The sequence below is a fragment of the Diadema antillarum genome, unplaced genomic scaffold (assembly GCF_040938485.1).
Source record: "Diadema antillarum isolate AM-2024a unplaced genomic scaffold, OU_Dant_1.0 seq00000973_RagTag, whole genome shotgun sequence".
NCBI classification, from domain to species: domain Eukaryota; kingdom Metazoa; phylum Echinodermata; class Echinoidea; order Diadematoida; family Diadematidae; genus Diadema; species Diadema antillarum.
The window spans coordinates 402886-430617 of NW_027271815.1; the positions used below are offsets into that span (position 1 = coordinate 402886).

The following is a 27732-nucleotide window of genomic DNA, read 5'->3' on the forward strand; positions in this document are numbered from 1 at the left end:
TTATTACTATGCCAACTTGACTAGATATAGGCTTCAATAATGCCGCCCTGAATAGATGCTACAAAGGCAAAGACAGCTTGCAATATCATCATAGAATTTTACCAATATGCCGAATAATTAGTGATTAAAATTCCTTTGAATACACATATAAGGACAATTGGATTCTCGTTTCGGAATATTGTTTATTGTTCACGTCAGCTTTGCACATTACCGATCCCCGCTTCAAAGTCGCTCGCGCGCAATCCCCACACATGCAAATCCGGTACGAACCAGTACTTCACGCTCGAAATGTTATTTTGAAGACTTACAAAAATTCAAGATAATCAAAATAAAGATTCGATATTCAAGGTAAAAATGTTTTGGAAGTTAATTTATTTTTATCAATTCAACAACGCCTTTATTTTGGTTTTTTTTTTAAATGGATATTTTTTTTCCATTGAAGAGCTCGAATCTGTCTTGCCCCGAGAGAAACAACGTCAGCATCGTCAGTGTCCGTGCTTACTTTCAGCCAATTGTTACGCACCAGCTGTATTCTCCCCCTACAACGCAACAAAGTTATCAGCACCGTACGTCGGTTTTTTTTTTCTTTTCTTTTTCTTGCATCCATATCGCATTGCATCACATCGTTTTCACCGCCGTTCAAGTTCTTTTTTGTGTGTGTTTTTTTTTTTCTTTTTCTGAGTTTGCTTCGAATACCACAACTCCCAGATGGCTGCCAACGCTGCAAAAGCGCCAGGAGGGCGGCATCAGCTCTCCTTAGAAAAAAAGATGGAAGTCATCAGAATGCACGACAAAGACAAGTTGAGCGCCCGTACCATCGCCGAGAGGCTTTCTTCTCAAGGGCATTGCTGCGGGAGAACTCAAATCCAAAACATACTGAAGAGGAAGCAGGAATGGATCGAGGTGTTTGAAAGAAATGTACCACTCGACCGCAAACGAAAGAACCGAAAGACAGCAAATGATGAACTGAACGCCATCCTCTACGAATGGTTCAAGGATTGCACGGCTCGGCTTCTCCCTGTTAGCGGTCCTCTTCTTCAGCAGAAGGCAAGGGATGTAGCAGTGCAACTACAGCTCGACGACTTCAAAGCATCAAACGGCTGGTTGGAGGCTTTCCGTCGGCGGCACAACATCATCTTCGGCAAGATGAACGGAGAGAGTGGTGGAGTCGAGACAGATGTTGTAGATGACTGGAAACAGAGGCTGCCCGAACTGTGCGCTGACTACGATCTCCGTGACATATACAACATGGATGAAACGGGACTTTTCTTCAAGGCATCTGTTGATTCTACCCTCCACTTCAAAGGGACAGACTGCTCTGGCGGAAAACGGTCAAAGGAGCGCATCACTCTCATGCTGTGCGCCAACGCCGTCGGAGAAAAGGAGCCTGCGATGATCATCGGCAAGTCAATCAAACCACGATGCTTCGGTAGGATCGAACGTAAGGATCTCCCTGTGGACTATCATGCAAACAAAAAGGCCTGGATGACCAGCAATCTCTTTGAACTCTTCATGACAAAGCTCAACGAGAAGATGAAGCGACAACGTCGAAAGATCCTCATGCTCCTTGACAATGCTCCTAGCCATCCTCACTTGCAGTTGTCCCACATCAAACTGGTCTTCCTTCCTCCGAACACCACTTCCGTCACCCAGCCCATGGACCAGGGAATCATACAAGCAGCGAAGTTGAAGTTCAGAAAGCGTCAGTTGAGAGGGATCATCCAGCAGATGGAGCAGGAACCAGGCTTAACTGCCCCTGATATCATGCGACGTACCAACCTCCTCCAGGCCATTTACTGGGTCGATCAGTCATGGAAAGACACCAACGCGGAAACAATACAAAAGTGCTTCCGCAAGTGCGGTGTCGGCCCCCAGGACGTCGGTGAGGTAGAACTTGAGCCAGAAGAACCAAGCGATGGACTGGAAGATGTGTGTCAGAAGGAGCTGGAGATGTCCTTGGAGGACCTGGTGACAATCGATGCTTCTCTCGTGACAACTGATCCTGACCAGGCTTCAACTGTGCAGGATTTTCAGCGTCGGCTTGAATCCAACCATGATGACGGTGAAGACAGCGAAGAGGAGGAACCACAGCTCAGCCAGCTCAAACTCAAAAATCTTGTTGATGTCGGGAAGAGCATTGCAGACATACAGGCATTCGCAGTGAGCAAAGGGTACGCCGAGATTCTCAAAAGATGCGATGGCTTGGAAAATGCAGTCCTCCGAGAGCGTCAACGACAACGACAGGAGGTCCGACAGACCACGATGCTTGACTTCTTCAAAAAGATTTGATGTTCTTTGACACTTTCTAACGGCTCTTTTCAGTGCCAACCATTACCAAACGGCCCTTTTCAGGGCCACAAACGGCTCTTTTCAGAGCCAACATGACACCGAGTGAGATACGTCCCCGTCGTGGTGTCGGTAATGCGTTGGCCTGGGTCGCGTAGCTGAATCTCACTATACATTTGTAGTCAAATCTTCACAAAAATAAAAAAAAATAGTAATAGAAAAAAAATCAAAAGAAAAGAAGAAGCCTAAAATAAAATTAAAAATGAAGTAGGCCCTACACGACTTGTGAATTGCACAAACAAAATCTTCGTACTCTAGCTGCTAGTGCAAACTTATTTGCCTATTTTTAAAGAATAACATTCGGTATTCCATGCTATTGTGCAATACACGTGTTAAAATGCAAAATGGCCGCCGACCTGTCTATAGCGGCCACCTGTCTATAGCGGCCACTTTTTTGGTTTCCCTTCGGTGGCCGCTATAGACAGGTTTGACTGTATTTATATATATACATATATTATTATACAGCTGTATATAGCTACAAACGGCAGTTTGGGGACTGTAAAATGTCAAAATTTTCAAGCTCGCTCGCTCCGCTCGCTCGCATTTAATTGTACAGTTATGCAATTCTGATGTTGCTTCCATGAGGTGCGCCCCCACCCAATGTCTTGACCCACGGTACGCCACTGAACACCCCCCTCTAAAAAATCCTGGGTACGCCTATGATTCCCGTAGACACTAATCATAGGGGTAATTGCCTAGGGGGTACGTAAATTTTGTTTTTCTTTTGCGCTTTTGTGGATACCATCAAAGATCGTACACTCATACGACCTTTGATATCAACACACTCTCGGCTTGCTATAAGCAAAATATCCCGCAAGAAAACGGCGTATTTCTCGATTTTTAGCGCTTTTTCGGCGACCCGTCGCGTAGATAATACTTTTAAAACTGGACTTAATTCGCGCGCGCTTGGAAAAGTTCCGAATCTGCACTTTTGACAGTGGAATTTGGGATTTTCGATGGATTTTTGGAGGAGACTAAAGGACTTTCCTGTGGTGAATGAGTGTTACCATATGTGAAATGATGTGATTTGCGTGTGATGTGACTGTAGAACCAAAGATCGTACACTTCAGTGTACGATCTTTGGTAGAACGCACTGGCTGGTGATAAAGGACACTGGCAATTAAGTGACCGAATTCTGGTAGATGACCGAATGCACAGTATGTTTACCCCGACTTTGTACAAGGCGTGGGTCTGCCGCCTTTGACGGCCCCTCTCTAGTTATAAAATGGGTTCAAGAATGTAGCCAATAGGAAGCGCTGAAATGAGACACACCTCCTTCCTTTACTTCAGTACAATTGCACTGCCTGTAATCCTATGGTCGATTGCTGATCGTCTGTGCGCGCGGCGGCTCCTTTGATGAATTGCATGCATACGCGCTGTCAATCCTGTAAACAACTTCTAGTTCGGGCTGCCGGCCGGCCGGCCTGTCTTCCCTTGTGCATAACATGTGTGGCGTACGTACGTATACTCTACTATACGTACACTTTGTACAGTACAGTAGACCAAGCGTTATGGGACCGGACGCGTACATGGAGTCACTTTGAAGAGCAAATCCAACGATTTAGCAGGTTAATTCTCACGCCGTTTTCAGAGTATATATGTTGTCTAGTAGGCCTATATGAGGAGTCTATATCAAGTCTTTAAGGTAAAGGGTGCATATTCTATGTAAAATAAGTAAGTTTTCATGCGGGAACTTAAGTGTCCGGAAACCCAACCCCCCATTATACTTATACTGTATGTGCGGGACTTCCGCGAGTGCGACGTGCGTAAATGTTTGGGACGAACATCTTCGGACGTCTTGACCCACAAAGGTACGTGAAAAACGCTGAAAATTGATGTTAGTTTTCAAATTTTCGACCCATTTTATAAAACAAATGATGCACAGGATTATTTCGTGGCGTTAGTGGAGGCATAGCTCACTCTCGGGTATTTACAATGTAGTGCAACATGCACTCGGCTTCGCCTCGTGCATGTTTCACAATTGTAAATACCCTCGAGTGCACCACGCCTACACTAACACACTCTATCTTGTGCATCATTTGTATAATAACGCATCATGAAGAATAACACCCCTGCAAGTGTTAAAGCCTTACAATTGTGGCGAGTGGTTTGTGCGGCACGGAAATGAACGCAACACGCTGCCTCCCCCCATTCTGTATCAAATGTTGTGACACCGAATGAGAATAGCACTGGCTCAATGGGTCAGCGAACAAAACACTGCGGCTCAAAATCACACGACCCAAAATGGCTGTCCGAGCCACGCGAGCTTCCGAATGGAAGCACACTCACAGTGCGCATGCGCATGAAGAGAGGCCGAAAGAGCCACACGTCTTCTGGCCTCTCTCCTCCAATCACCGCAGCTCGCGGTCACAATGTTTGTGTATGATGCGTACACACACACACCACACACGTGTCTCAGTGGCAGCATTGTCCCACACGTTTATGGATATATAGCACCGCAGTCTGGCATTGCATACACATATTTCGTTCGTTCGGAGGAGTTTACAAAATAGCGTACCACAAGGGGTTAGGATCGTCTGACTTTAATAAGCAAATTGGTATTAAAAAGCATGTGCAACTCACATCAATATGGAAACCATAATCCTTGTGTTTGGCAGCTTGCTCATAATCGGCCCTCAGGGCGGGGTCATGGACTTTGGCACAGGCTCCCAGGTCAGCACGCTGTATTGAAAAATGATTCAGAAGAGTTCACAACATTTCAAGACTACTGTATGAAGATCAACTAAAAAGCACCTTGTTTGTAAATTATACCCATTCTTTTTTTCATTTTGTCTACTCTACCTGGATTCTAAAGTTGATGCATACACACATGTTAAATGCATTGTATTCAAAATCCTTATCCTGTGATAGACCTTCAACACAAATGAAAAGTCAGATTGAAAAAGGCAGAAGGCTGAATCAACGAAGTTGTAGACCATACATTGATGTAGTTGTAGGCAGGTGCATCTTTTAATCTGAGAGGGTGAGCTTCTTACTTGGAAACACTACATGCAACATAATCTGCACCAACTCTCCGCCATGTCCACAGACAACCCGTTAATGTGAAGGTCAATGACATGTCGAGGTAGCAAATTTAAAAGTATGTGTGATACAAAGCATCTCATATTTCCATACGTATGCCATACCTGAAAGCTGGATATGAGTTATATACAGCAGGAAGCCTATAAATATACCTGACATGAAGAACCCTCCCCCTTCCCAAACATGCCCTCAGAGTCATGCGGGGATTTTCCATTGCGTTCCTTGCACGTTTTAGCCTTTATAGCAAAAACTGAAGATATCCTCCTAGTCCTAGGTATGCTTTTGCTCTCAGAATGCAAACAGATTCTATATGCACATGATATAATCAGGAGTTCCTCACTGGGGGGTGCTGCCGTACAACTGCTTTTGACATCACAACACCACACATCATTCTGGAAAATCTTTAGCTTCTGACACAATTGAAACATTAAATCCCCTTTTATAAGTAACAGAAGGAGACTCAGTATCTATGTTTGGGTGTAAAGTGGAGTTACAATACCATGTACATGTACGTTGTACGTGTACTTCCCTTTTGCCAGAGCTGCACCGCGAGAAACCAATTAACAAATTCCACTTACCGTACTGGCAAGAATGTCATGAGGACAGCAGTTGAGGAGGAAAGAGCGGCAGACCTTGGTATCAGTGAAGCGGAATCGGCCCACATTTTCACCTGTAAGAGAGCATAGGGAAAAGAACTGTCATGTACACTGTATTCAGAATATAAATGATGAAAGAATTAAAAAAATGATTATACCATTCATCAACATTCATTTTTGTCACTGCTGGGTGGGACTTTAGTATCATATGTATAAACATTACATTGACAAGTGCATCTAATACACTTACAACATACAGACTCTCATGTTACGCGTTAACTGCGACCAGGCCGAACACTTATGGGATTCAGGGTCTCATACTGGGTAGTATCGCGGCTAAATTTCAACTTAAATACTAAAAATTGCATCAATTTGAATACATAGTGATACTAATGTAGTCCAATAATATTAACAAGAGGATGCGGTGAGCATTTGATTTTGCTAAACAAATAGTCCATTTGATTCCGCTAAACAAATAGTCCATTTCTGTCTACTTGTAAATCAATTACTTTATATGATTTGGTCTGGTCCTGGAGGAATCCAGAGAACGACACCTGTTCCATACGACGGATTTGAAACCTGTCTATGAACTTGCGCCAGCCGGTAGCAGTGCCAGCCTTTTCTCCACTTTCGACCAGGCATCTTTGCTGCGCGACATCGTGTGGCGCCTGATCGCTCTCTGCGGGTGGGCACGTGTTCCCTCGAACCCTCGCTCGCCACTACACTACAAAGTGAAGCAAAACTTGGCAAAAGGGCCTTGTTCAATAGCTAAAAACATTGATTGAGACTCTCATGCACATTCATATCGCCGATGTGCAAAGTGCCACGCAAAGGTTGCATCGAAAAACTAAAGAGTATAAACAGGAGGTACTAATGAAGATGAACTCGTAGTCGTATTCACAAGTATCATAGAACCTACTGTGGAAGAAAGCCCCACCGCCGTGCTTATTGAGTTATGTACTGATGTCATGAAGGCCACACACGGCCACGGCCCGGTGGGTGGGGCTGAATTCACAAGTATAAAACATACTTGCCAACATTTTGAAATCCTGAAGAGGTAGATTTTGAGAGGGAGCGAAGCGACCAAGCCCGAGGGGTGGGGGGGGGGGGTGTCCCCCTCCCACGGTGTGGACTTTTTTTGTTGTTCAATATCAAAATTGGTAAATAATTTTTGTATGCTAAGCATATGTGAAAAAGTAATCAAACATATTGGCAAATATATTTATCCCCTTATAGTGTACTTTCTATTGTGGAGCTAGTTTGATGAATAAGACATAATGTTGCCCTCACCAAATCTAAATTAATTAGCAGATGACCTGGCTGTGAGATTCCTGTACGTGGCAGATTCTCTCTTCTGCAGCGTTTGGGAGGGTTTCCATTCGTAGCATTCACTCTTGCAGAACATACAAAGCGACCAAAACATTACTATTACGCGTGGTTCTAGCTACACGTACACGTGTACAGTAAGTCTTGCACGCACGTAGATATGATAGAGACTAGTGCACCACTGCAGTGTGCATACATGTGTGCATATTAGAAGGCTGAATATGGCTTTTTTGAGGAACGAGTTCCTTGAAATTATTATTAGTATTCTAATTACTAGCTTATTTTAGGGAATCAACGCACAATGAAGGGAAAATATGACTTCCATTTCATTTTATGGTAGGTTTGCTACAAAATCGGTAGATCAGAAGAGAAAATCGGTAGCCGGTCAAAACCTCTAAAAAGCGGTAGTCTACCGCCCAAAGCGGTAGAGTTGGCAAGTATGATAAAACAGGCAAGTCGCCGTAGTATTAACTATTCAGTATTAGTACGGACACGCAGTGGTGCACTGGTGGGGCCTATTTCACGAGTATGCCTGTGTTTCTTTCTTTCAACATAATTTACAGAGATAGACTCTCACACACTGTAGAAAGTTCTACACTATTGTTACCACTTTCCTCTCTGTTGAGTCAGGAGGGCGCTCCCACAGGCACAATGGATACTGTGTGAAGGAGCGCCCCGGCCCGGGGTTAATTAGTTCCGCGCGTGCATTGCCTTATACAGTTACATTGTACATGCTATAAAACTTGAAGAATACTCGAGTAAAATAAGCGATTGAGGATGAGAAGAAAAACACATACCGGCAAGGACAAGGCCCAAGGGCAAGGCATATAGGAATGGCTGTTGTAGTGTCTTATCATGCATTCTAACTTTGTTAAAGGCGAGCTGAGCTTATTATGAGCTGCGAGCAACTAAAGTAAACGTTACATTGATTGATACTATTGATAGGTTACACTTACAGACATGGAGACACTGGCTACTGGCAGTGCTAGTGCATTGTAAATGTAATCGTTGTTTGGGCAAGAAGGAGGACGTTTGGGTTAGCAGTGACATACACGGTGTAATTCCTTACCATTGCGTGAAGTCCCCATGAGCTCGTCAAGCATTTTTCGCATCTGCTCCTGCGCAGACATGATGCTGGTTCTTTAACAGACCAAATGATTTCAGAGAAGATGATTTTTGTCCGATTAGTACGACAATATAACTTCAGCTGCATGCGTGATTGTCGAAATATACGGTACATGTAGTCTTCGTACGTACGTACATATATCAATACGTGACACATACGTATACCGCGCATAAGCCCACGCCACATACACATTCTTCCGGAAGATGCTTTCCCCCGTACGCGTACGCTGCTAGAAGACCTACGTTGTCGAAACTATACGCACGCATTGGCTTTGCGCTATGTAATCTTCCAAGAACTACATTTGGACTTCATCATTCTTTATTTAGAATGAACCCCCCCAAAAGAGAGAAAAAGATATAAAGAGTACTTATACATAGAATACAAATCCTAAGGAATATGGACTTACAAGCTACAAGTATTTAAGAATAAAAAGAAAGCAAAAAATGAAAGATCATTGGTAGTAGTCGAGTCTGGTTCTTTCTGTCTTTGGCAAGATAAAAAAAGAAAAGAAGTGTTAGTGATAACGGTGGTACATTGTGTGAAATAGTTTTTACGTATACCGTACGATGTGAATTGAAAATTAAGACAAAAATGATAAGGTGTGAACTTGCCTATACTTAGATTATAAAACGAAAGTACCTTAGGCCTATTAAGCCTTCATGTTTTTGATAATTCTTATCTGTGGACATGCTAAAGTTTTTTTTTTTCAGTTAAACTTCCTAAGTTTTCAAAGTGTGCATGGTTGATATAGTTTTATATGATACAATCAAACGTGATACAGGTGTGTAGGCCCTACATGTAAAATCTGTAGCCACTCCTCAGCTGGGGTTGATTGGTTAGGATAGGACAGAATCCCAAACCTGAACTCAAAATGTGCCCAAATTTAAGTGTCACACCAAAGAGTAAATATTAAGACGGGAAAGTACGTTTTTGTGCATACAAAACTTAGTTGCATTGTACACCTGTTTTTGCTCCGATGGCTGATCAACCTCTCCAACGATGTAGGGTCTAGCTATACAGGCTTCAACAAGCCGGTTTTGTTGTGGTTACAATTCATATATGAAGGTTTGTAGTATTCCGAAGCTTCAAAGGTTTCTTTTTCCAACGGGTTCGTTAATCAGAAAATGAAATACAGTTCGTTATTCCGAACTTCCTGATCCCGAATGGAATGAGGTTTGTTTATGATTAGAAGGTCCAATTCGTTGATCCGAAAATTAAAAAAAAAAATTATCTGAAGGTTAGCAATCCGAAAATGAAATACTGTTTCGTAGGGCCTAATTCCAAAGGTTCGTTAGGCCTATATTTAAAGAAGGATCTAAGCATACGCATCGTCTTTTTTTTTCGGATTAACGAAGCTAGGAACTATCAACATTACCCGTAATAATGTAACAATATAATAGAGGAATGCATTAAATGCCAATTGCTTTGATCTTAATTCAAAATCCGCCGTTTGGGGGCCTCCCATTAACACTTAGACGAAGGGGGAGGCCCCCGACAATTTGGATTTTGGCATTTCGCATTTAAATGCATTCCTATTGTGACATTATTATTGCTATTTCTAGTATTGCCAATAATCATACGCGTATAGCAAATAATGTTTGAAACATTACCCGTATAGATATATGCACTCGGTCGGATTTTGGTATTTTAATAGGCTTGTTTATATACGATCATGACGGTGATACGCCGCAGTGCAAGTAAACCTATACGTATGGTGTATCTCACGAGTCCATAGCATATAGGACACCGCTGGTATCATCAGTGACGGCACGGAAAGGGGGGAGAAACATAATAGAAACTGAAATATGGTTTGATTCTGTTTGCTTTTTAGTTTGTTTTGAATTTAAAAAAACGGTAGTTGCAAGTTCACTCTATACTTGACATTAAGGGTATAGGACCTAACAATTCCTTGTTCATCCAGGTACACTGTAAAAACATGGGTGTTAGATTTAACACCACGGGTGTTAAATCTAACACCGATCAAACTTCAATAAAGGACCACACCCACGGTGTTAAAAATGCACTGTGATGGTGTTGAAAAGTGTTCACCTGACACTTCGTGGTGTTAATTTGACACTGTACCTGGTGTTATTTTGACACTGTACTGCTGTTAATTCAAAAATGACACCACATGGTGTTGATTTGATATTTGTTGGTGTTAATATCAATGGTTTAACACCCGTCAAGCTTCAATAAGGGACCACACCAGCTGGTGTTACTTTGGTGTAAATTTATTTGCACATTTTTTCAAAAATCTAGTATTTTAATGTAAAATTCTTGATCGTCTTGTTTAAATTAAAAATTAGCAAGAAGTGCAGTTACTAAGAAACTCTTCAAAAAACAGTTTAAAATTTGGAAATGACACCCGGGGGTGTTAATTTAACACCATGAATGAGCACCGAAAATCATCAGTAACACCAGCTCGGTGTTCACTATTTAACACCGGACTTTTTGCAGTGTAGGGGTAAGTCAAGTGCTCTTTCATTATACATTATACTAGAGAAATCAAAATAATTAGATTGAATCGTATATTCTGTTCTTTACATCCTTCCAATATTGTGACATATATACCTCATTATTATATCCCATATCAGTGCAGGCGGATCGGGGGAGGGGCCCGGGCACACTGGGTCGGGCGCGCACCAACCCCCGTGCCCCTTATTATTATTTTTTTTTTTAACTAAAAGAAATAAAAAGGAAAATATGAAAGAAAGGCACTTGCTCCCCACTTTAATTTTTTACAGGAAAATACAAATCCCCTGAAGCCTTTTTTGTTTGTTTTTTGTTTTGTTTTTTGCTTGTCAGCTGAAACGGCCGAAATATGTTTTGCGCCCCTTTACGAAATTCGTGGATCCGCCGCCCTGCATATAAGCAGCTTGACCTTTTAATCTAGCAATTACGGTAGGTTTACCTACAGATGGATATGACCGATATTATCAAAATACGTAACTTTTGCTGCATTCACTTGGTCAAATTCCTCTGTTCTCAAATTGTCGAGCGATAGCGATTGATTGATGGAGCTACAGTTGTAGTCGTGGGTCGACTTTGCAACCCTGCACGTTCCTGCCTATTGGGATAGTGTAGCGCACCACTATTACAAACCTTCTGCTGCGCTACTATCCCGTCGGCGTCGAACGCCATAAGTGAAGTACAGGTGCATGTGTACATGCATGATTGGTGTGCGTGTTTGTCGTGTAACGTCAATTGTACGTAAACGCTGCCTCTCCAAGAAGTTGTTTTTCAATTATCAAATTAATATTTGTCTCCATGCATATTAAACTTTGGTAAGCATAAAATAATTCAAATAAATGAAAAAATAACATTGTTTTTGATTTTTTAATTTTTATTTACGGTATCCTCTGAATTTCTCTCATTTTGAATAAATGGAAAATTTTTAAATTGGTAACTATTCTGTCAGCCGCGACTGAAGTAAGAGATGACTATCTTATTGCCAATTTAAAGCCTTGCATTTCAACGATGCTCAGTAACAGGCTGCCAGTTGTAACCTTGTAATACTTCTGCCATGGGCACTCTTGACGTCGGTGCAATGAAGGTGATATTGATGAGAATAAAGATTTTTAGAATGAAATAGCCCATGCGTGTTCTAAGCACACACACACACACACGCACAAGTTAAAGGGGCATTATTATTAAAGGGATATGGTACAGTATTGGTGGAGATGACACTTAGGCTTTTAACTTTTTGCGAGATACCAAGAAAACACTTATGAAATAGTACAGAGCATGACAAGGAGGAATTCAAAGTTTGATGAAAATCGGGTTTGGAATGACTGAAACATCCAAAAACAAAGTAAAACAAAGCGATCGTAATAAAGCGTGGGTCCCACACTTATTGGAATTGCCCTGTTTTGGATACCTCAGCCATTTCAAAACCAATTTTCATCAAATAAACGTTTGATTCCTCATGGAATTACATGCTCTTTCATATTTCATAAGAGGTTTCTCATTATCTTAAAAAAAGTTAGAAACCCGAAATTAGGTCTCAACCAAAACTATACGATCACTTTAAGATGAACCGTATTTGGGGGTATCCCCAAACAAGGCGAGGATCATTACAGCGTGATCCTCCACAGTATATTGGCAGTCATAGTAGGCCCTAGTAGAAGGAATGACAAAAATTAAAAGTAAAACAAAGCGATCGTAATAAAGTGTGGGTCCCACACTTATTGGAATTGCTCTGTTTTGGATACCTCAGCCATTTCAAAACCAATTTTCATCAAATAAACGTTTGATTCCTCATGGAATTACATGCTCTTTCATATTTCATAAGAGCAATCTCATTATCTAAAAAAAAAAAAAAAAAAGTTAGAAACCCGAAATTAGGTCTCAACCAAAACTATAGATCACTTTAAGATGAACCGTATTTGGGGGTATCCCCAAACAAGGCGAGGATCATTACAGCGTTATCCTCCACAGTATTGGCAGTTGTAGGCCCTAGTAGAAGGAATGACAAAAATAGAGAATGCATTAACTGTCAATTAGTAGGACCTATTTATTAACATTCGATTTCTTTTTTCAGGGGGGGGGGGGGGAGGACTCCCCCTTCGTCAAGTTATTTTACAGTGATATTAATGGTATTGATATGCTATTAGCGTGCTCAATCTCAGTGTAACTAAAGCAATAAAAAGCAATAATCAAACAACAAACTCACGCTTATGAGAGTGACAAAGGCTACTTGGCATCAGTGGAGATGATCTCACTGAGACTGCATGCGCTGCACAGAGGATGAGAGAATTGCATAACAACAGTCTATGACAATAATGATGATGATGATAATAATAATAATAATAATAATAATAATAATAATAATAATAGTAATTACAATACTTTACTGCTACTAATGATAATAATAATAGTAGTAGCAGTAGTAGTAGTAGTAATAATAATAATAATAATAATTATAATTATAATTATACAATTCTGCTGTAAGGCACGTACAGCAGACCGACAGGAGAGCTAAGAGAAAGGCACGGGCAGTCTTAGTATTGGCCCCAACAGACTTCATCTGCTGCAAGTGCTCTAAGGATTGCCACTCAAGAGTGGGGCTTTACAGCCACTCAAGGCAGTGCAAACTTCTTGCCTAGCTAGTGCTACGCCATCGTTTCTCGAGACGAATGGATGCCAACCAACCAATTATACAATACTACTACCCGGGCACTGCTATAGTAATAGTAATAATAATAATGATAACAATTATCATTATAATGATAATGATAATGATAATAATGATAATAATAATAGGCCTATACATAATGTTTTTATTTGCCCAGGCATATTTTTTTTTAGCTTCTTCAGGAATTTAAATAGTAGGTCCGCTGTTCTTCCAGAGAACCATACCATCGTAAATTGTATTATGCATTTTTGTTACCCCACGCAGCATTGATTGCCAGACACCCATTTTTACACTTGCTATCCTTATGTATGGGACGAGAAAAAACCTCGTCCAAGGACGTATTTTGTAAGCACCTAGCAGGACTTGAACTCGGGCCCTCCATTTCGAAGGCATACAATACTATAGACACATGTAAGTGCAGTGTGGAACCAAGTATTTCACATAGGAAACAGGTTCCTGCCAATCACATTCAAATGTTCATTAACAATTATTTTGCATGATCTCTTGCAGGCCGATCAATTCTGTCCCTATGTCAAGGCACTTTATTGTAATGCAGACTCTATATTGGTTTTATTCAAGATTGACACTGTTCAAAGCGAGTTGTGTTGTTGCACAACTTCCATGCTTGATATATGGCTCATTAGAAATAATCATTCTCTGTTAAGTATACAAAATGGTATCAAACTTTACTATAACATGATAGGCCATATATACTATCTAACCTACTATTTAAAGGGATAGTACAGTATTGGTGGAGATGAGAAATGGGCCTTAAACTTTTTGCGAGATACCAAGAAAACACTTATGAAATAGTACAGAGCATACCATTTTAAGAGGCATTCAAAGTTTATTTGATGAAAATCGGGTTTGGAATGACTAAAACATCCAAAAACAAAGTAAAACAAAGCAATCGTGATAAAGTGTGGGTCCCACACTTATACAATCGCTCTGTTTTGGATATCTCAGCCATTTCAAAACCAATTTTCATCAAATAAACATTGAATTCCTCATGGAATTACATGCTCTTTCATGTTTCATGAGAGGTTTTTCATTATCTCACCAAAAATGTGAGAAACCTGAAATAAGGATTCAACCAAAACTATATGACCCCTTTACAGTATAGGTCTTCCCGGACTAATTTCGAAGATATCCTTTCTCGTTTTATGTGCAATTAAATTAAACAGCTGGTGGAGTGACTTAAGTAACCGGACTTTATTGGGTAGCGCATTCAAATCGTTTTTGGCGCAACCAATTTCATTGGTTTCCTCGAATCTGTAATACCATGGAGCTATCTGCATGCTATTACAGACGGGTACGAGACCGATACCCACAAGTCATACAGCCCACGAGTCAAAAGTCATTATACAGCCCATGAGTTATACAGCTCACGAGTCATACAGCCCATGAGTTCGACACTAAGCTAAACAAGGCCCACGAGACCGACACATTAAGCCCCGTGTTGTATCTGTCGAACTCGTGGGCTGTTTTTACCTAGTGTCAGTCTCATGGGCTTTATTTGCTAAGTGTCGAACTCATGGGCTGTATGACTCGTGAGCTGTATGACTCATGGACTTGTTTTCAATGTCGAACTCGTGGGCTGTATGACTCGTGGGTGTCGGTCTTGTGGGATGACCCCTTACAGACCCGCAAGACGTGCGACGCATGCATCGAATATTTGATGAAAACAATAAAATACCTTGGATTTTACTTCTTCTTTTTTTTACTCTCATTTGTGGAACGAATTAACACGTCGAGTAAATCCTCGATCACCATACATTAATTGTAATGTACAACGTATGATAAATATGCTGTTTAAAAGAGTCCTCTATTATCACTATCATCATATCATCATCATTATATTATTATTATTATTATCATTATTATTATTATTATCATTATCATCATCATCATCATTATCGTGTAATTGTTATTGCCGAAAAAAATGCAATCATAATTATGATGATGGAGTTTTTATTTAATATTGTACATATCTATTAAAATGTATGAATATTTGTGGCTCAAAAATACCCCGAAAAGAGTTCATCCATGACTTTGAAAGTGAGGTGAAATGTTAATTAATGTTGAGTTTAATAATTTCTCACACTACTAAAGAAAACCAAGAGCAAAATCGTGTGCACACAAAAGCAGTCAGAACCACATAGCAATCGGGTACTGGGTGAAAATCCTTAAATTGGCAATATCTATTATTTGACGATTGTGACCACACGTCCATCGTTTGTCGTGAACTTCAGGCAGCTTTATGAGAAAAGCGACGCGCCGCCTGTTAACAGTTCGTGTGCGTTACAGCGCCATTTGTCGCGTGTGCAGTCAATCCTGTGGCAGCTCGTGTACCTCTAAAATCATTTCAAATTCAGCTAAGTTAAGACCCTGTCAGAGGGAAAACCCGAATCAAAATGGGTGACAAGATTGATATGAGTCTTGAAGATATTATTAAATTGAACAAAACGAACCGACAAGGCAGAGGTGGCCGAGGAAGAGGAGGTGGAAATAGAGGAAGGGGTCGAGGCGGTGGAGGTGGCGGTCTTCGTGGCGGCCGCGGAGGTGGACGGGGAGCCGGCGGCGGCGGTGGACCCATGAGGAGACAAAGAGGTGGAGGCGCTGGTAGACCGTCGCCTTACGCCAGGGTGAGTACCAAGTACAGTAACTGTCTCAGACTCAGTCACTACATTCAGGTTTTTACTACAGATATGAATATTTCTATATACTTGTCTGCATAATCAATATCTGTATATTGAGCATGCATGCCGTTTATTGACCGCAGAGCAGAAAGCCTTGTAATTTTAGAAAATTTCTTGTGTTAGGTATTTAAAATTTTGTAACGACGCTAATTTAATTCTGAAAGTGAAAGTGCCCTGGCCCCGTCTCTTGCCTGTAACTTACACTGCATGTAGGCAACCTGTGACTGTTCTCTACTGTAATTTAGTGTAGTAGTGTGTTACTGTTACCATGCAGTAGGGTTGGGGGTACCACCTATCGTCACCCTAAAAGGATCTGTACCTTGTTTTATTTTATTCTAAAAATATAACACAAATTCGCCTAATTCTTACCTCAAATATGCCATGAATAAAATTTACTGCAGTTTTGAATGTCGTGACCGTCTCGTTGATTATTAATCTCCGTTTTAAAATACCGGTAGCGCAATTTTAGTGTGTGCGTTCCGTTTTCTTCGCGCAGCTAAAAGAGTACCTTGCGATCGGCACCCACCCCCTCCCCTCCTATATGTATACACATGAATTTCACACTATGCTATTAATACACGTGAATTTCACAGCATAGGTAAACTAATACACGTGAATTTCACAGCCATGCGTCGTTACTGAGCGGATGTGTAATTTTTAGCTTGGTTTGTTAGTTTGTTTTTGAGTTTGATTTTCGTTTCTTCGTTTTTATTGTCTTTATAGCTAACACTGATAATGACACTTAATCCCGCGCGTACCTTTTCGTTCTATACGCAAACAGCCATGATACGCAGGGTGCTAATGGGAAGGTACCCTGCTGATAGGTGGTGCCCCTACCATACAACTAGCGACGACTGTGAATAACCATTACAACTGTAAAATTGGGCGTACGAGAAAAAAATCATAAATTTACTGAGTTGTCTTGTAGACGCTAGAGTCGGAGGCATGCATGTCTAGCCCTCAGTAAACCCCGGGGCGCTCCTTTACGACCTTGTACACAGTTATACGCAGGGATGCCAAGTTAAAAAAAAAAAATTATGAGTGAGATTTTCATGACTCGGCATCTCGGCATGCGAATGTGCACGCGAGCGAATCTGAGGGTGTTGGGACTTGGGAGGGGTTTTTTCCCCCCTGTGGCCCGAGTCCCCACGGCAGGGAACTTTTCCTTCATTTGCAACTATCACTTTAATCTTTTGAGTTATGCTCATTATTATAGGCCCAAGTTGCAGACTTCGCCTGATGCGTGAGAAAAATGCGTGAGAAAAATGGGTGCTATGCGTGAGATCGTGAGATGGCCCCTAAATGCTGGAGTCTCACGCAGAATGCGTGAGACTTGGTAGCTCTGTTATATGCTATGCGTTTGGGCTGGTCGCAGTTAGTCCAGCCCAAAAATAGATCTAGGCATTAAATAGATACAAAAGTTTTAAGTTTGTGTAGTAAGCAGGCAGGCGCTATATGCTAGTGCTTCATCTTGATTCGTATCCATGTTAGTTGTTACCATGTTAGGCATGTAGATAGGATCACAAATTCTATTCCATCAGTATTATTAAAGATGCACCAAAATCACAGGATACGGGTGTAGTGGTGTTGTCTACAACTTAGTAATGAATACTGTACTACGTACATGTAGACCCCTGTATTTCCAATTACATGTACGTAAATATTGAACCATATCAATTATCATTAAAATTATCATTATATCAGTGATCAGGAAGTGTTGGTATTGACATTAACTTTCACATCGTCGCTCAAAAGAACTCGCTCTTCGCAAGTGATGGCGGCATACATGTAATCTGCCTTCTTATTGGAATATGAAACTGGAATTAGCCTTCTACTAGTATTGTATGCGGCAAATATTTTAAGTACTGGGTCTGGGACTCTGCTGGGAGCTGAGATTCAATGTACGACTTCCCTACAAATGAGTTACGGCAAGTTGAACACATGGGTACGTTGTTTGTATGTTGAATGAAGTCAATTGAGATGTGCAGTTCCTAGAGTGCACACAACCACACACACACACACAGACAGACGGACAAAGACAAGCTAGCAAACACATGCACTTTTCTCAACTGACTTTTTTCAACTTGCCTCAATCATCCATGTACATGTACAGTGTACAAGGTACATTGATATTTAGCTCCCACATTATTGAGTCCTCGCCTGGAAAGATAAAATGAACATCGCATAAATATTTAAAGGGGCCAACATCAATTTCAGATTGTGAAGGCAGCGTATGCCCCATTCTTGTGCAAAGAGTGAATTGCTGTAAGTGATGAGACATAAGTCAACATCGATACGGATGCTTTCTGACAAATGAGCAAGAACTGGAAGCCCAGTTGCTGTGACAACAGCATCAGGGTTCCCACGGTCATTGAAAATGTGGAAAAGTCATGAAATTTTTGAAAAAAAAAATTCCAGGCCTGGAAAAGTCATGGAAAATGCAGAATTATAGAAATATCATGGGAAAAGTCATGGAAAATTTGCTTATTTTTTGCCTTCTAGTGATTGTTTTTTGAAATGTAATTTTTTTTTTTTTTTTAAACAACATTTCATTGAACCAATAAGACCAACTCATTCACTACAGACAGTGTTGGGGTGGTAAAGCTTACAAGATCACTACTTAAAATCTAAATTCTTAAAAAATATTTAATTAAAAAAATTTTTGTGATAATTTTACTACACACTCCATTGGGAACTGCTCTTTTTTCAGTCAGAAAGGTTGGGAGGTCTGCGAACAGCTGTTGAAAAGAAAGAAGAACTACATACACTACCTCCTGCATGCACATGCACACACACCCACACACACACACCACATGTACACGTACTGAGCTTACAGTCCCATGCAAATGTAAACTTGTCCAACCTCATATTCACTCTGTTAAAAATAATTTTCAAAAACAGAGAAGGTACCCCACATGGCGAACGGGATCCCTAGAGGTACTGTACTGGTTGGAGATTTATCATTTCATCAATTAGTTAGGTAAAGAATGTTGAACATAAGGATTATGTGCGTACAGTACACTATCTATTCAATTTCAAATACTGCTGCAAGAATTGAGGATTTTTTGTACACTGCTCAAAAGCCCACACAAGTTGTACATGGTGTTTGGAAATTATTTTTGTACATGTAACTACAGAAAATCTTTGCCTCAGAAGACAGAGCATGTCAAGATTTGCTCATTTTGGATCTCTCCCACTTTAGGATAAGAACAAAATTATTGGAAGGTGTCTAAATGTGTTTCTATATAAACCTGTCCCATTGATGCAATGTGATCAGTAGTTTGACAGTCTAAAAGGATGGTTGTCCAAACTGTTGGACAGTGAGCAAATTAGCACCTTGACATCATAAAAGACAAGATCTATATATGTGAGCTGCATGTGCAGTAAATAGGAGCTACATAGCATGTTGCAGTTAAAGAATATTAACAAAAAATCAGCCTCAAGGTTAACCTTATGTCCCCTTTTCTCTTGCAGCCCAAGCAGCTCCCAGACCAATGGCAGCACGACATGTACGAAAGTGGCGGAGGAATCAGGCGGTCCGGTGTGGGTCTCTCATCGGGAGGCAACGCTCCAGGGAAACTTCTCGTCTCGAATCTTGATTTTGGTGTATCAGACAATGATATTCAGGTTAGTACAGTATCCTATGTCCCTGAGTAAGGTTATGTAATAACATTATTACATGACATATAATAATATTTTTTTTTTTAAGTTGTAAATATAATATGTAATGTAGCATTCTGTGCATTTCGAAGTCTATCAATAGCTCTGGTTATGAAGTTTTGCCTCAATGCATGTAATGTGTGAATTGTCTTTTCAGGGATTTTTTTTTTTTAAATTATCATATTTTAAGTGATAACTATGATAACTTTTCTTTTAGTTCCATGATTTGAGGAAACATACACTTTTGTACAATAGGGATGCTGAGTAGCTGTAATTGCTATTTTGTGATTTGAAAAGAAAACCCCAGCTGTAATGGCTTATCATCTTTATCTGGTTTGTGATTTATGTAGGAATTGTTTGCAGACTTTGGGAACCTGAAGAAGGCAGCCGTGCACTACGACAGATCAGGCAGGAGTCTGGGCACAGCAGACGTGATCTTTGAGAGGCGAGCAGACGCACTGAAGGCTATCAAACAGTACAACCAGGTTCCTCTTGATGGTGAGATCAAAATTTTGCACTCGGCTGAGTAAGATGAATTTAGTGTGTTTCTGATTCCGCGGAGTCGAGACATTAATTACCATGACATATTTTGGCAAGCAAAAATATTTGTGTACCTTATTTTTTCGTGTTGTGCGAAATGTGCAAAAATTTCCACACTGCGAAAATTTCCACTTTAGCAGTAAAAGACTTTCTGTGTGCCCCTACATCTCGTACAAAACGAAATGTGCATTCTGCAGGATATAAGGGGACAATAAAACTTGTTTTGAGAACATGTAAATTTGTATTTCCTGACTTCTGTAGTTTGGGAGCAAAAACATAATTTCTTTACAAATTGCTGATGTTTTTCTGAGCATACAGATTTCTTTATTTTCTTAATTGCATAGAGTAAGTAGACAAGTATAATTTGATCATAAAGACCCCCTAAAGAAATCTTCAATATCTCCTCATCCCTCAGTGATAGCATATACAAATCTCCCTTATTCAGGAATTATTTGTTTCCCCATTGAGATTCCCTGGAACAGACGGGTTTCTCCCTGATTACTCTTGAATCTTCTCAATTTTTGATGGGTGAATGTTAGCAGCTCTGCATGTATTGACTTCAGTATTAGATGTATATCCTGCAGTGTGTCATATTTTGGTGCACTGAGGTACAGTGGATAGGACGTTAGAGTGTAAGATCATGGTTGAACCTGACCATCCATGGACAAGATGAAGAGTTGTCCCCTAGTATGTTGTCAAGACACCATACAGTATAGCTTTTTTTCTTCATCAAAAGTTTAAATGCATTTATAAATGCTTTTTTAATGTAAAATGTTTTTCTTTTCTTTTTTGAAATTTGATTTGGCCAGCAATAGTATACATGCAATTTTCCCATTCGTAAAACTGAAATATGATATTTACTGTATATTAGGTTTGTATCCATAAAGAGGTTTTGCCCACTATATTTCATTAATCAAGTAGAATTAAAGGTTATGTGGCAGTGCTGGGTAAAAAGACAATGAAATTTCCCTCTTTAAGAAGAACAAGAAAAAAAAAAGGGTTTAACAAATTATGTACTCATAGAAGACTGTAGCATTCAGTATTACATATTCTCATGTCTGTTCCCATTTTCCCCACCTGCCTCCTCTTCTCTACAGGACGACCGATGAACATCCAGCTGGTAGCATCAGCCAATGAGCTTGACACGAGTCCGATGCAGAATAGGCAGTAAGTCAAAAGTTTTCACCACCCTAAACTAGCTCATCAAGAAGAAGCCAGTGATACCATTTTTTAAGGTCTGAGGTTATATGAAATAAGATTCAAGGGGCAAGATTTCCTGTTCCTTACATACATTGTCTAATGTAGTACATGCACAGGTGTAAAGTTAATGCTCTTGTAGCACTATAAAGATTGGACAATTCATGTGTTTTACTCTCAGCACATGTGTAATGCCCACACGCCATTCCTGAGAATCTAATTTCTGTCTACTTTTACCTCAAAAGCAACGGAACGATCTGCCATCAGACTCCTGTTTTCAGTCTCAGCTGTCAGTAGCAGAGTGGGAATGAGCATCACACATGCATTTCATGGGGGGTGGGGGGCATTTCATGAGGGGTGGGAGGGGGAGCATTTCAAAGAGCAGTGTGCCAGCAAATTGCAAAGACTGACAGCTGCATTAGAATCATGTATTCTCAAACAAGAGAAAACAGTGAGTATAAAGCTGGAGTCGCGTATAAGTGCCCTTGATTACTTGTCTTCATCTTTTAGGTAGCTATCTGTGGGCGAAAACTGATAGAATTTGTTTTTGATGTTTAGATTTCCCCATCAAAGCTAGATCAAGATTTTTTTTTGGTAGTCCCCATCTCATTCTCTCTCTATCTCTCTATCGGTGTTCAAACCTCATGAAGAAGCATGCTAGTTCTGTTTAAAGTAGTTAATGGTGCAGTGGTGCGTGATTCAGCAGTTTAAAGATTGCTGAAAACTTGAAATGATGTCACAAGGTCAGAGTCTGCCTCAAATTGAGTTCATCATTATCACAAGGAACTCTACATCACCAAATCCTCCCCAGTAAAGCTTTCAAAGAATGGTTTGGGAGCTCCTTTCCAGCAGTGTAAAGGGTGTAGGAGATTAGAGAGGCTCATGCAGAATAATCTTTCAAACACAGCACCAAAATGACCCCAACCAGGATGTATTAGAGTGTCTCCTTATGTCTTGCTTCACTTGAGCAGTTTTGGAGCCATTGTGTTGCTAAGGCCATTGCCATGTGTCAAAGGGTCAAACCTATTGACTCTATTAATTCGTCGTTAATTTTGCCAGGCTGGTTGATTAGGGGGTATCTAATTCCCCACAGCCATGGTCATCATGTAAACCCTCTGGATTTTGAATAGCATAACCTACCAAACAAAGACTAGTCTGATACAATAGTGATTAGGATTATCTGATCCTGTGCATTAACAGGTGTTAGCTGGAGATCTGTCCTTTTCAGTAAAGGAGCAGTTTAGTGAGGCTTTAGCAAGATCATCTAAGAAACATTTTGACAGATCTTTTTGTCTTGTTTGGATGGTGTGTCAGTGCATTGTCTTGTCGCAGGAGTGAGAATTTCAATTTGCTGTTGCTGAAGGGCTTTGACATCCATCCAACAACCTGGCTTGAATGCGTATGGAAGTTACTAATTGCCTCTGAAAATGTTCAGTACAGGGGCTACCATTACAGTGAATGCAGTTATAACAAAATTCATTACAGTGAAGTAAGATTTAGATCCCAAAGCTTTTATCAAATTCTAAGGTGCAAAATTCCCTTTGGTTATAAATGAAATTAAAATGTGACGAAAAGAAATTGTCATCCCAAGGACTTTATCTTAACAGGTGTTGTCTGTATTCCATAGATTTGAGGCATGTTACTTCCAATGTCAGTAAGTGAAGGGTTATCAGGGTGTGACATTGTTTTCTTATTCCCTCCATCAAGCAGATGTTCTCGGTTAGTACCAGCCTGCACCTGCTGTATGTACATATCTTTGCATAGAAAAGACATGATATTTTTGTTGCAATAGTAGGGCTCGCTGTGGAAGGCTTGTTCACGTAGAAACTAATTCTAGATTCCACAATGAAAGATTTTGTTTCACTTTTTGTTTAATTATTTCAGGAGGAACACCCAGAGAGGTGGTGGAGGAGGAGGAATGCGAGGCGGTCGCCTCGGGCGCGGAGGAGGAGGAGGAGGCGGCGGCGGTGGCTACAACCAGGGGCGACGCGGGGGAGGCCGCGGTGGAATGAGGGGTCGTGGTGGAAGGGGTCGTGGCAGGGGTAGGGGAGGTGGCAACAAGCCCGTGCCCACAGCGGCCGAACTGGATGCAGAGCTGGACGCCTATAACTCACAGGTGTGATATGAATTTGTAGCAGTCTCCTTGTGTTATATATTGCTAGGGGGAGGGTATTCAGACAACAAGACTTCCTTTTCCATTTCAGTCATGCTCTTACAGTTCAAATTAATATTTTGGTTATAACAGTCCTGAGAAAATATACATAATTTGAACTCCCAGCAGATGTAGCAGTCAAGGGAAAGAAATGCAAGGCATAACCGTGTATTAATTTCAACAAGTACCGTGCACTCCCGTTATAACGAAATGCTCAGGACCGGCAGTTTTCTTTCGTTATAACGAAATTTCGTTATAACCGAACAAATACATTATATAAAGAAAACAAGGAACCACGTATATATATCATATCATGTTTGCTGAATACTCATCATACACTGCAAAGCTATGTGAAATGTGATGGGATAACTGTATTCCAATAATAAACGCAAGTTCCCCTCAGAAACTGTGTGTGACACAAGGAGCGAACACACAGTGGTGTGAAGCGTTTCACCCATGCAGAGACGCTATAAATGCTTGTTCCGCTACGTATTTTCGAAAGCAATTCGCATTTCGTTATAACAGAGCATATTTCTTTTGTTTTTCTTTGTCGTGGCGCTCGGAAAAGACTTCGTTATAACGGAAATTTCGCTATAACCGTGTTCGTCATAAGCGAATTTTGTACCATAGACTTTAATGGTGATAATTTTGGGACCAGAAGATTTACTTCGTTATAATGAAATTTCGTTATATCCGTGTTCGTTGTAACGGGAGTGCACTGTAGTAGAAAATGGTTCTTGAAGTCTACGAAATCAAATGTCCTGATATTTTTTATGCCATACATGTCGCACAATATGCCACACATTAATATGCAGCATTTTGCAGTGCCTGTCTGGTTTGCAATATCTCAGGGTCATTTCTTGTTGAGTCTTGCTATCTGTAGTATAAGCCAGCCGTGTTGTAATGAATTTACAAATGACGAGATTCCATTAATATGAGCAAATAACCCCAGTCAGATTCTCAAACACTCTTGCGTATGGCAAAACTCACTTGAGATATCAAGCTAATTTGGGGAACAACCAGATTCCTTGAGTATGGGAGAATTTTAACTGTATAACGGTAATTAGATCCTGCACTTTCTTCATGACAAGATAAAAAGATGGGTGGGTCAATAAAGTCAATTTCCTAACACATACAAGTATACACAAACAGGCGTACATCTTGTACATATTAGAAACGCACACATGGATGTGACCGATTCTTTGTCAGTGATTAGTTGTGCATGTCTCCACTCCATTAGGGCTGGTACAGATCCATAAAAAGCCTTGTCTATTGGAGCCAAGTAGAATGTTGGCTGTTGTCAATATGAGTTTGCAAATATATGTCTACAAAATTACTGTGCGACATAGATTATTTTACACAAACTATGCTATCGAGATGGTTTTTCTCACTGCAAGCGGTGCTTAATGTGTAGCAACAGTCTGTGGTCGTACTTGTGTGTATTTTGCTACCAACTTATGGGCGTACATTTTAACAAGATTCTGTTATATCCCGAAAGCCTCATGGCCTAGAGTATCCCGCTATACTGTGGTTCTTCTGTACATTTAGTCCAAAATCTCCTACATTATGATGAAAGCTCTATTTTCCTGATTATTAAGTAATACAGTTTTAATGTTTTTCTTTATCCATACCCCAACAGATTGAGAGCTAGAATATTTTCAGAATGCTGCTGCTCCACAGCAACGACCAAGGCATAGGAGAGGTGTAGAGACCAGAAGATTACAAGGACAGATATATCAACAGCTTTGCCAAGCAGTCGAAGCCAAGGCACAGGAGGAAACCACCTATTCTCACAACACCAGTCTTCAGCTTACTTCACATCACAACTTCTTTCTTTCTTTTTTTTTTCTTTCCTTCCTCTCACTTTCTCTGTGCAAAGGTTTTGCTTAATGTGACATGTGTCAGTATGTGGTGTATAATATGAACCTACAGTATGTTCTCATTTCCAAGACAACATTTTCATAACAAAGAAATATGATGGGATATCTATACTTCCTTTCAGACTAGATCTCACCAAGTTTCCTGAAAATATCAGAGGCATTATTCTCTTCTTTTTTTTTTCCCCAACTATTTTTGAGTCTAGACCTACAGTACTGTGAGCACGTAATAATCAGCCCAATTTTACAGTTATAGGAGTGGATGACAACGAAAGTCCTCTTTGGGAATAGCGATTCATATAACAAGGCATATCTCTTGTGTCATTGAGAAAGATTAACTGTACCATTGACCATGTAACAAAACCACTAGATTCGGGATGGACATTCATGCTCTGTGCTCACTAACCACCAATGGAACCATGAATTACCTCCGTTCTAGTATCTGCGAAGTGTGCATGCCCTGCATCGTTCTAGCTTTGTTTCCCAATATCCTCACCATTGCTGCAGAGCAGGGAGTTGTCGTAATAAGTTGACTCTTGATGTAGTGAATCAGACCTTTCTATCATATCCTTTTCTTCTTTTCTTTTGCTGTGTGTCATCCTATTCTTGGAACATTCGTCTGTGGTATTTTCCAGTTTGTACAGCTGTGTCTCTGAAATGGATTCCTGTGTCTTTATTTTTCAATAATGTTCAAACCTCTGGCAGAAGACACCAATTTATTTAAGTATTGTATGTCCCTTATCACATGCCCTCATGAAATAATGTAAGAATACTTGTCAAATTGGAGGAAACACACTGCAAAAATTGAATATGTTATTCTCAATTTAATGTGCATTCGTTGAAGTATCTTCTTGAAATGCAATGCCATTTCCCCCGTCTAATTTTTTCTTTTTTTAATTTCTGAATTCTAAGATAAGACAGTTTGATATTTGAACAGGTACTCTTCTATGGTCCCACATGCTTCTTATGAGATATATTTAAAGGATTCAGGCCACCTAGCCAACATGGACCCCCTGTGAATGTTGTAATGTGTATGAATGTTATGGCCTGAAGTACAGATTGGTGTGTAAAGAGATTGGTAGATGCCATAGGCGAACATGAAGAGAAACAAAATGACGGTTGAACTGTGACGGTCAAATCACAGTTGTGATGGTCACGCTAGTGGAGAAAGACTGTCCTGCTGGAGAAAACTGTCCTAGTGAGGGAAGAAACAGTCCTGTGCGAGTTGCCGAAGGGAGTAGCATTTGTTGTATATACAATCTGTTGTTTGTCTGTACAGTTTAATGTCGATTTTTAAGCAATGTCACGAGACCGCGGGGTAGAACGTCTTGTTGGCTTTTAAAAGTCGTTTCTTACAGGTTTTCTACTATGTTTGATGGGGGACGAAAGCCTGTAGTGAGACAAATTATGGTAAAGAATAACCAAACAGTGACCGAAAGCGGCATATATGCGTGTGTATAGGGGGGAGAGAATGTTGCATTTAAAAGCCAACGCACAACTGGCCCACAATGTAGTTCATAGTGTTGATTTTTGGAGAGCTTTCGACCTTACAGAACCAAACCTACCCTTAAGTTTGTTTCTTGCAAGGGATCTGATCATATTTTTGTTGTATATTGTTTTAGACGTGTTTTTTTTTTCTTTTGTGCTTATTAAGGATGTAGACCAGTAATGTAATCATTAGTTGAAACAGGGCAGGTTTCATGCTTTCAGTATGAAGATGACTTTGTCACACGGGTTGCCCATTAAGCTCCTTAAAACTTCAGTGTTTGTACAGCAGTATTTTTTCGCTCTCTTTTTTTTATTAAAGTAACTTATGTCGCACTCCATACAAACACTACCCTTTTGTGAGATTTTTAGTAAATTGATGAACCACAAAATAGTTCCATGTGTCTGAGATCTGTGTGATTTTTATATTTTGTCCAGAGGAGGTGCATTATGATGAGGACAGCCACCTGATGTGACTTTGGTTTTTGTTGTATTTTATTGTGTATTGATAGTGTTTGGCAAGGTAGGGTTAAAATCAAAATACAAAAAAAA

General features: G+C 40.4%; 3 protein-coding genes across 3 annotated transcripts in view; 2 read left to right on the plus strand and 1 right to left on the minus strand.

The window, feature by feature from the left end:
* Positions 1 to 8553, minus strand: part of LOC139742007 (putative RNA-binding protein Luc7-like 2) — a 29114-nt gene extending 20561 nt beyond the window's left edge. The window contains exons 1-3 of the mRNA XM_071652569.1: positions 8380 to 8553; positions 5967 to 6058; positions 4930 to 5028 (exon numbers count right to left, since the gene is read on the minus strand). Of these exons, the coding sequence (XP_071508670.1) occupies positions 4930 to 5028; positions 5967 to 6058; positions 8380 to 8440 (252 nt within the window). The 5' untranslated portion in view covers positions 8441 to 8553. The remainder of the gene's footprint in view (positions 1 to 4929; positions 5029 to 5966; positions 6059 to 8379) is intronic.
* Positions 691 to 2416, plus strand: LOC139742017 (tigger transposable element-derived protein 4-like). Its single transcript, XM_071652578.1, has one exon. It carries the CDS (start codon positions 709 to 711, stop codon positions 2287 to 2289), a length of 1581 nt encoding a protein of 526 aa, XP_071508679.1. The 5' UTR covers positions 691 to 708; the 3' UTR covers positions 2290 to 2416.
* Positions 8554 to 15922: 7369 nt separating the features above from the next.
* On the plus strand, positions 15923 to 25682 carry LOC139742018 (THO complex subunit 4-A-like). Its single transcript, XM_071652579.1, has 6 exons — positions 15923 to 16215; positions 19744 to 19896; positions 20280 to 20427; positions 21567 to 21636; positions 23551 to 23782; positions 25458 to 25682. The coding sequence occupies exons 1-6, from the start codon at positions 15985 to 15987 to the stop codon at positions 25467 to 25469; spliced, it is 846 nt and encodes a 281-aa protein (XP_071508680.1). The 5' UTR covers positions 15923 to 15984; the 3' UTR covers positions 25470 to 25682.
* Positions 25683 to 27732: the final 2050 nt, after the last annotated feature.

Bases quoted from the DNA above. Each gene is read 5' to 3' on its own strand.
- LOC139742017 (XM_071652578.1), top strand. From the start codon at position 709: ATGGCTGCCAACGCTGCAAAAGCGCCAGGAGGGCGGCATCAGCTCTCC.
- LOC139742018 (XM_071652579.1), top strand. From the start codon at position 15,985: ATGGGTGACAAGATTGATATGAGTCTTGAAGATATTATTAAATTGAAC. The intron at 19,897-20,279 runs GTTAGTACAGTA...TGATTTATGTAG, and splicing joins TATCAGACAATGATATTCAG to GAATTGTTTGCAGACTTTGG. The intron at 21,637-23,550 runs GTAAGTCAAAAG...TAATTATTTCAG, and splicing joins AGTCCGATGCAGAATAGGCA to GAGGAACACCCAGAGAGGTG.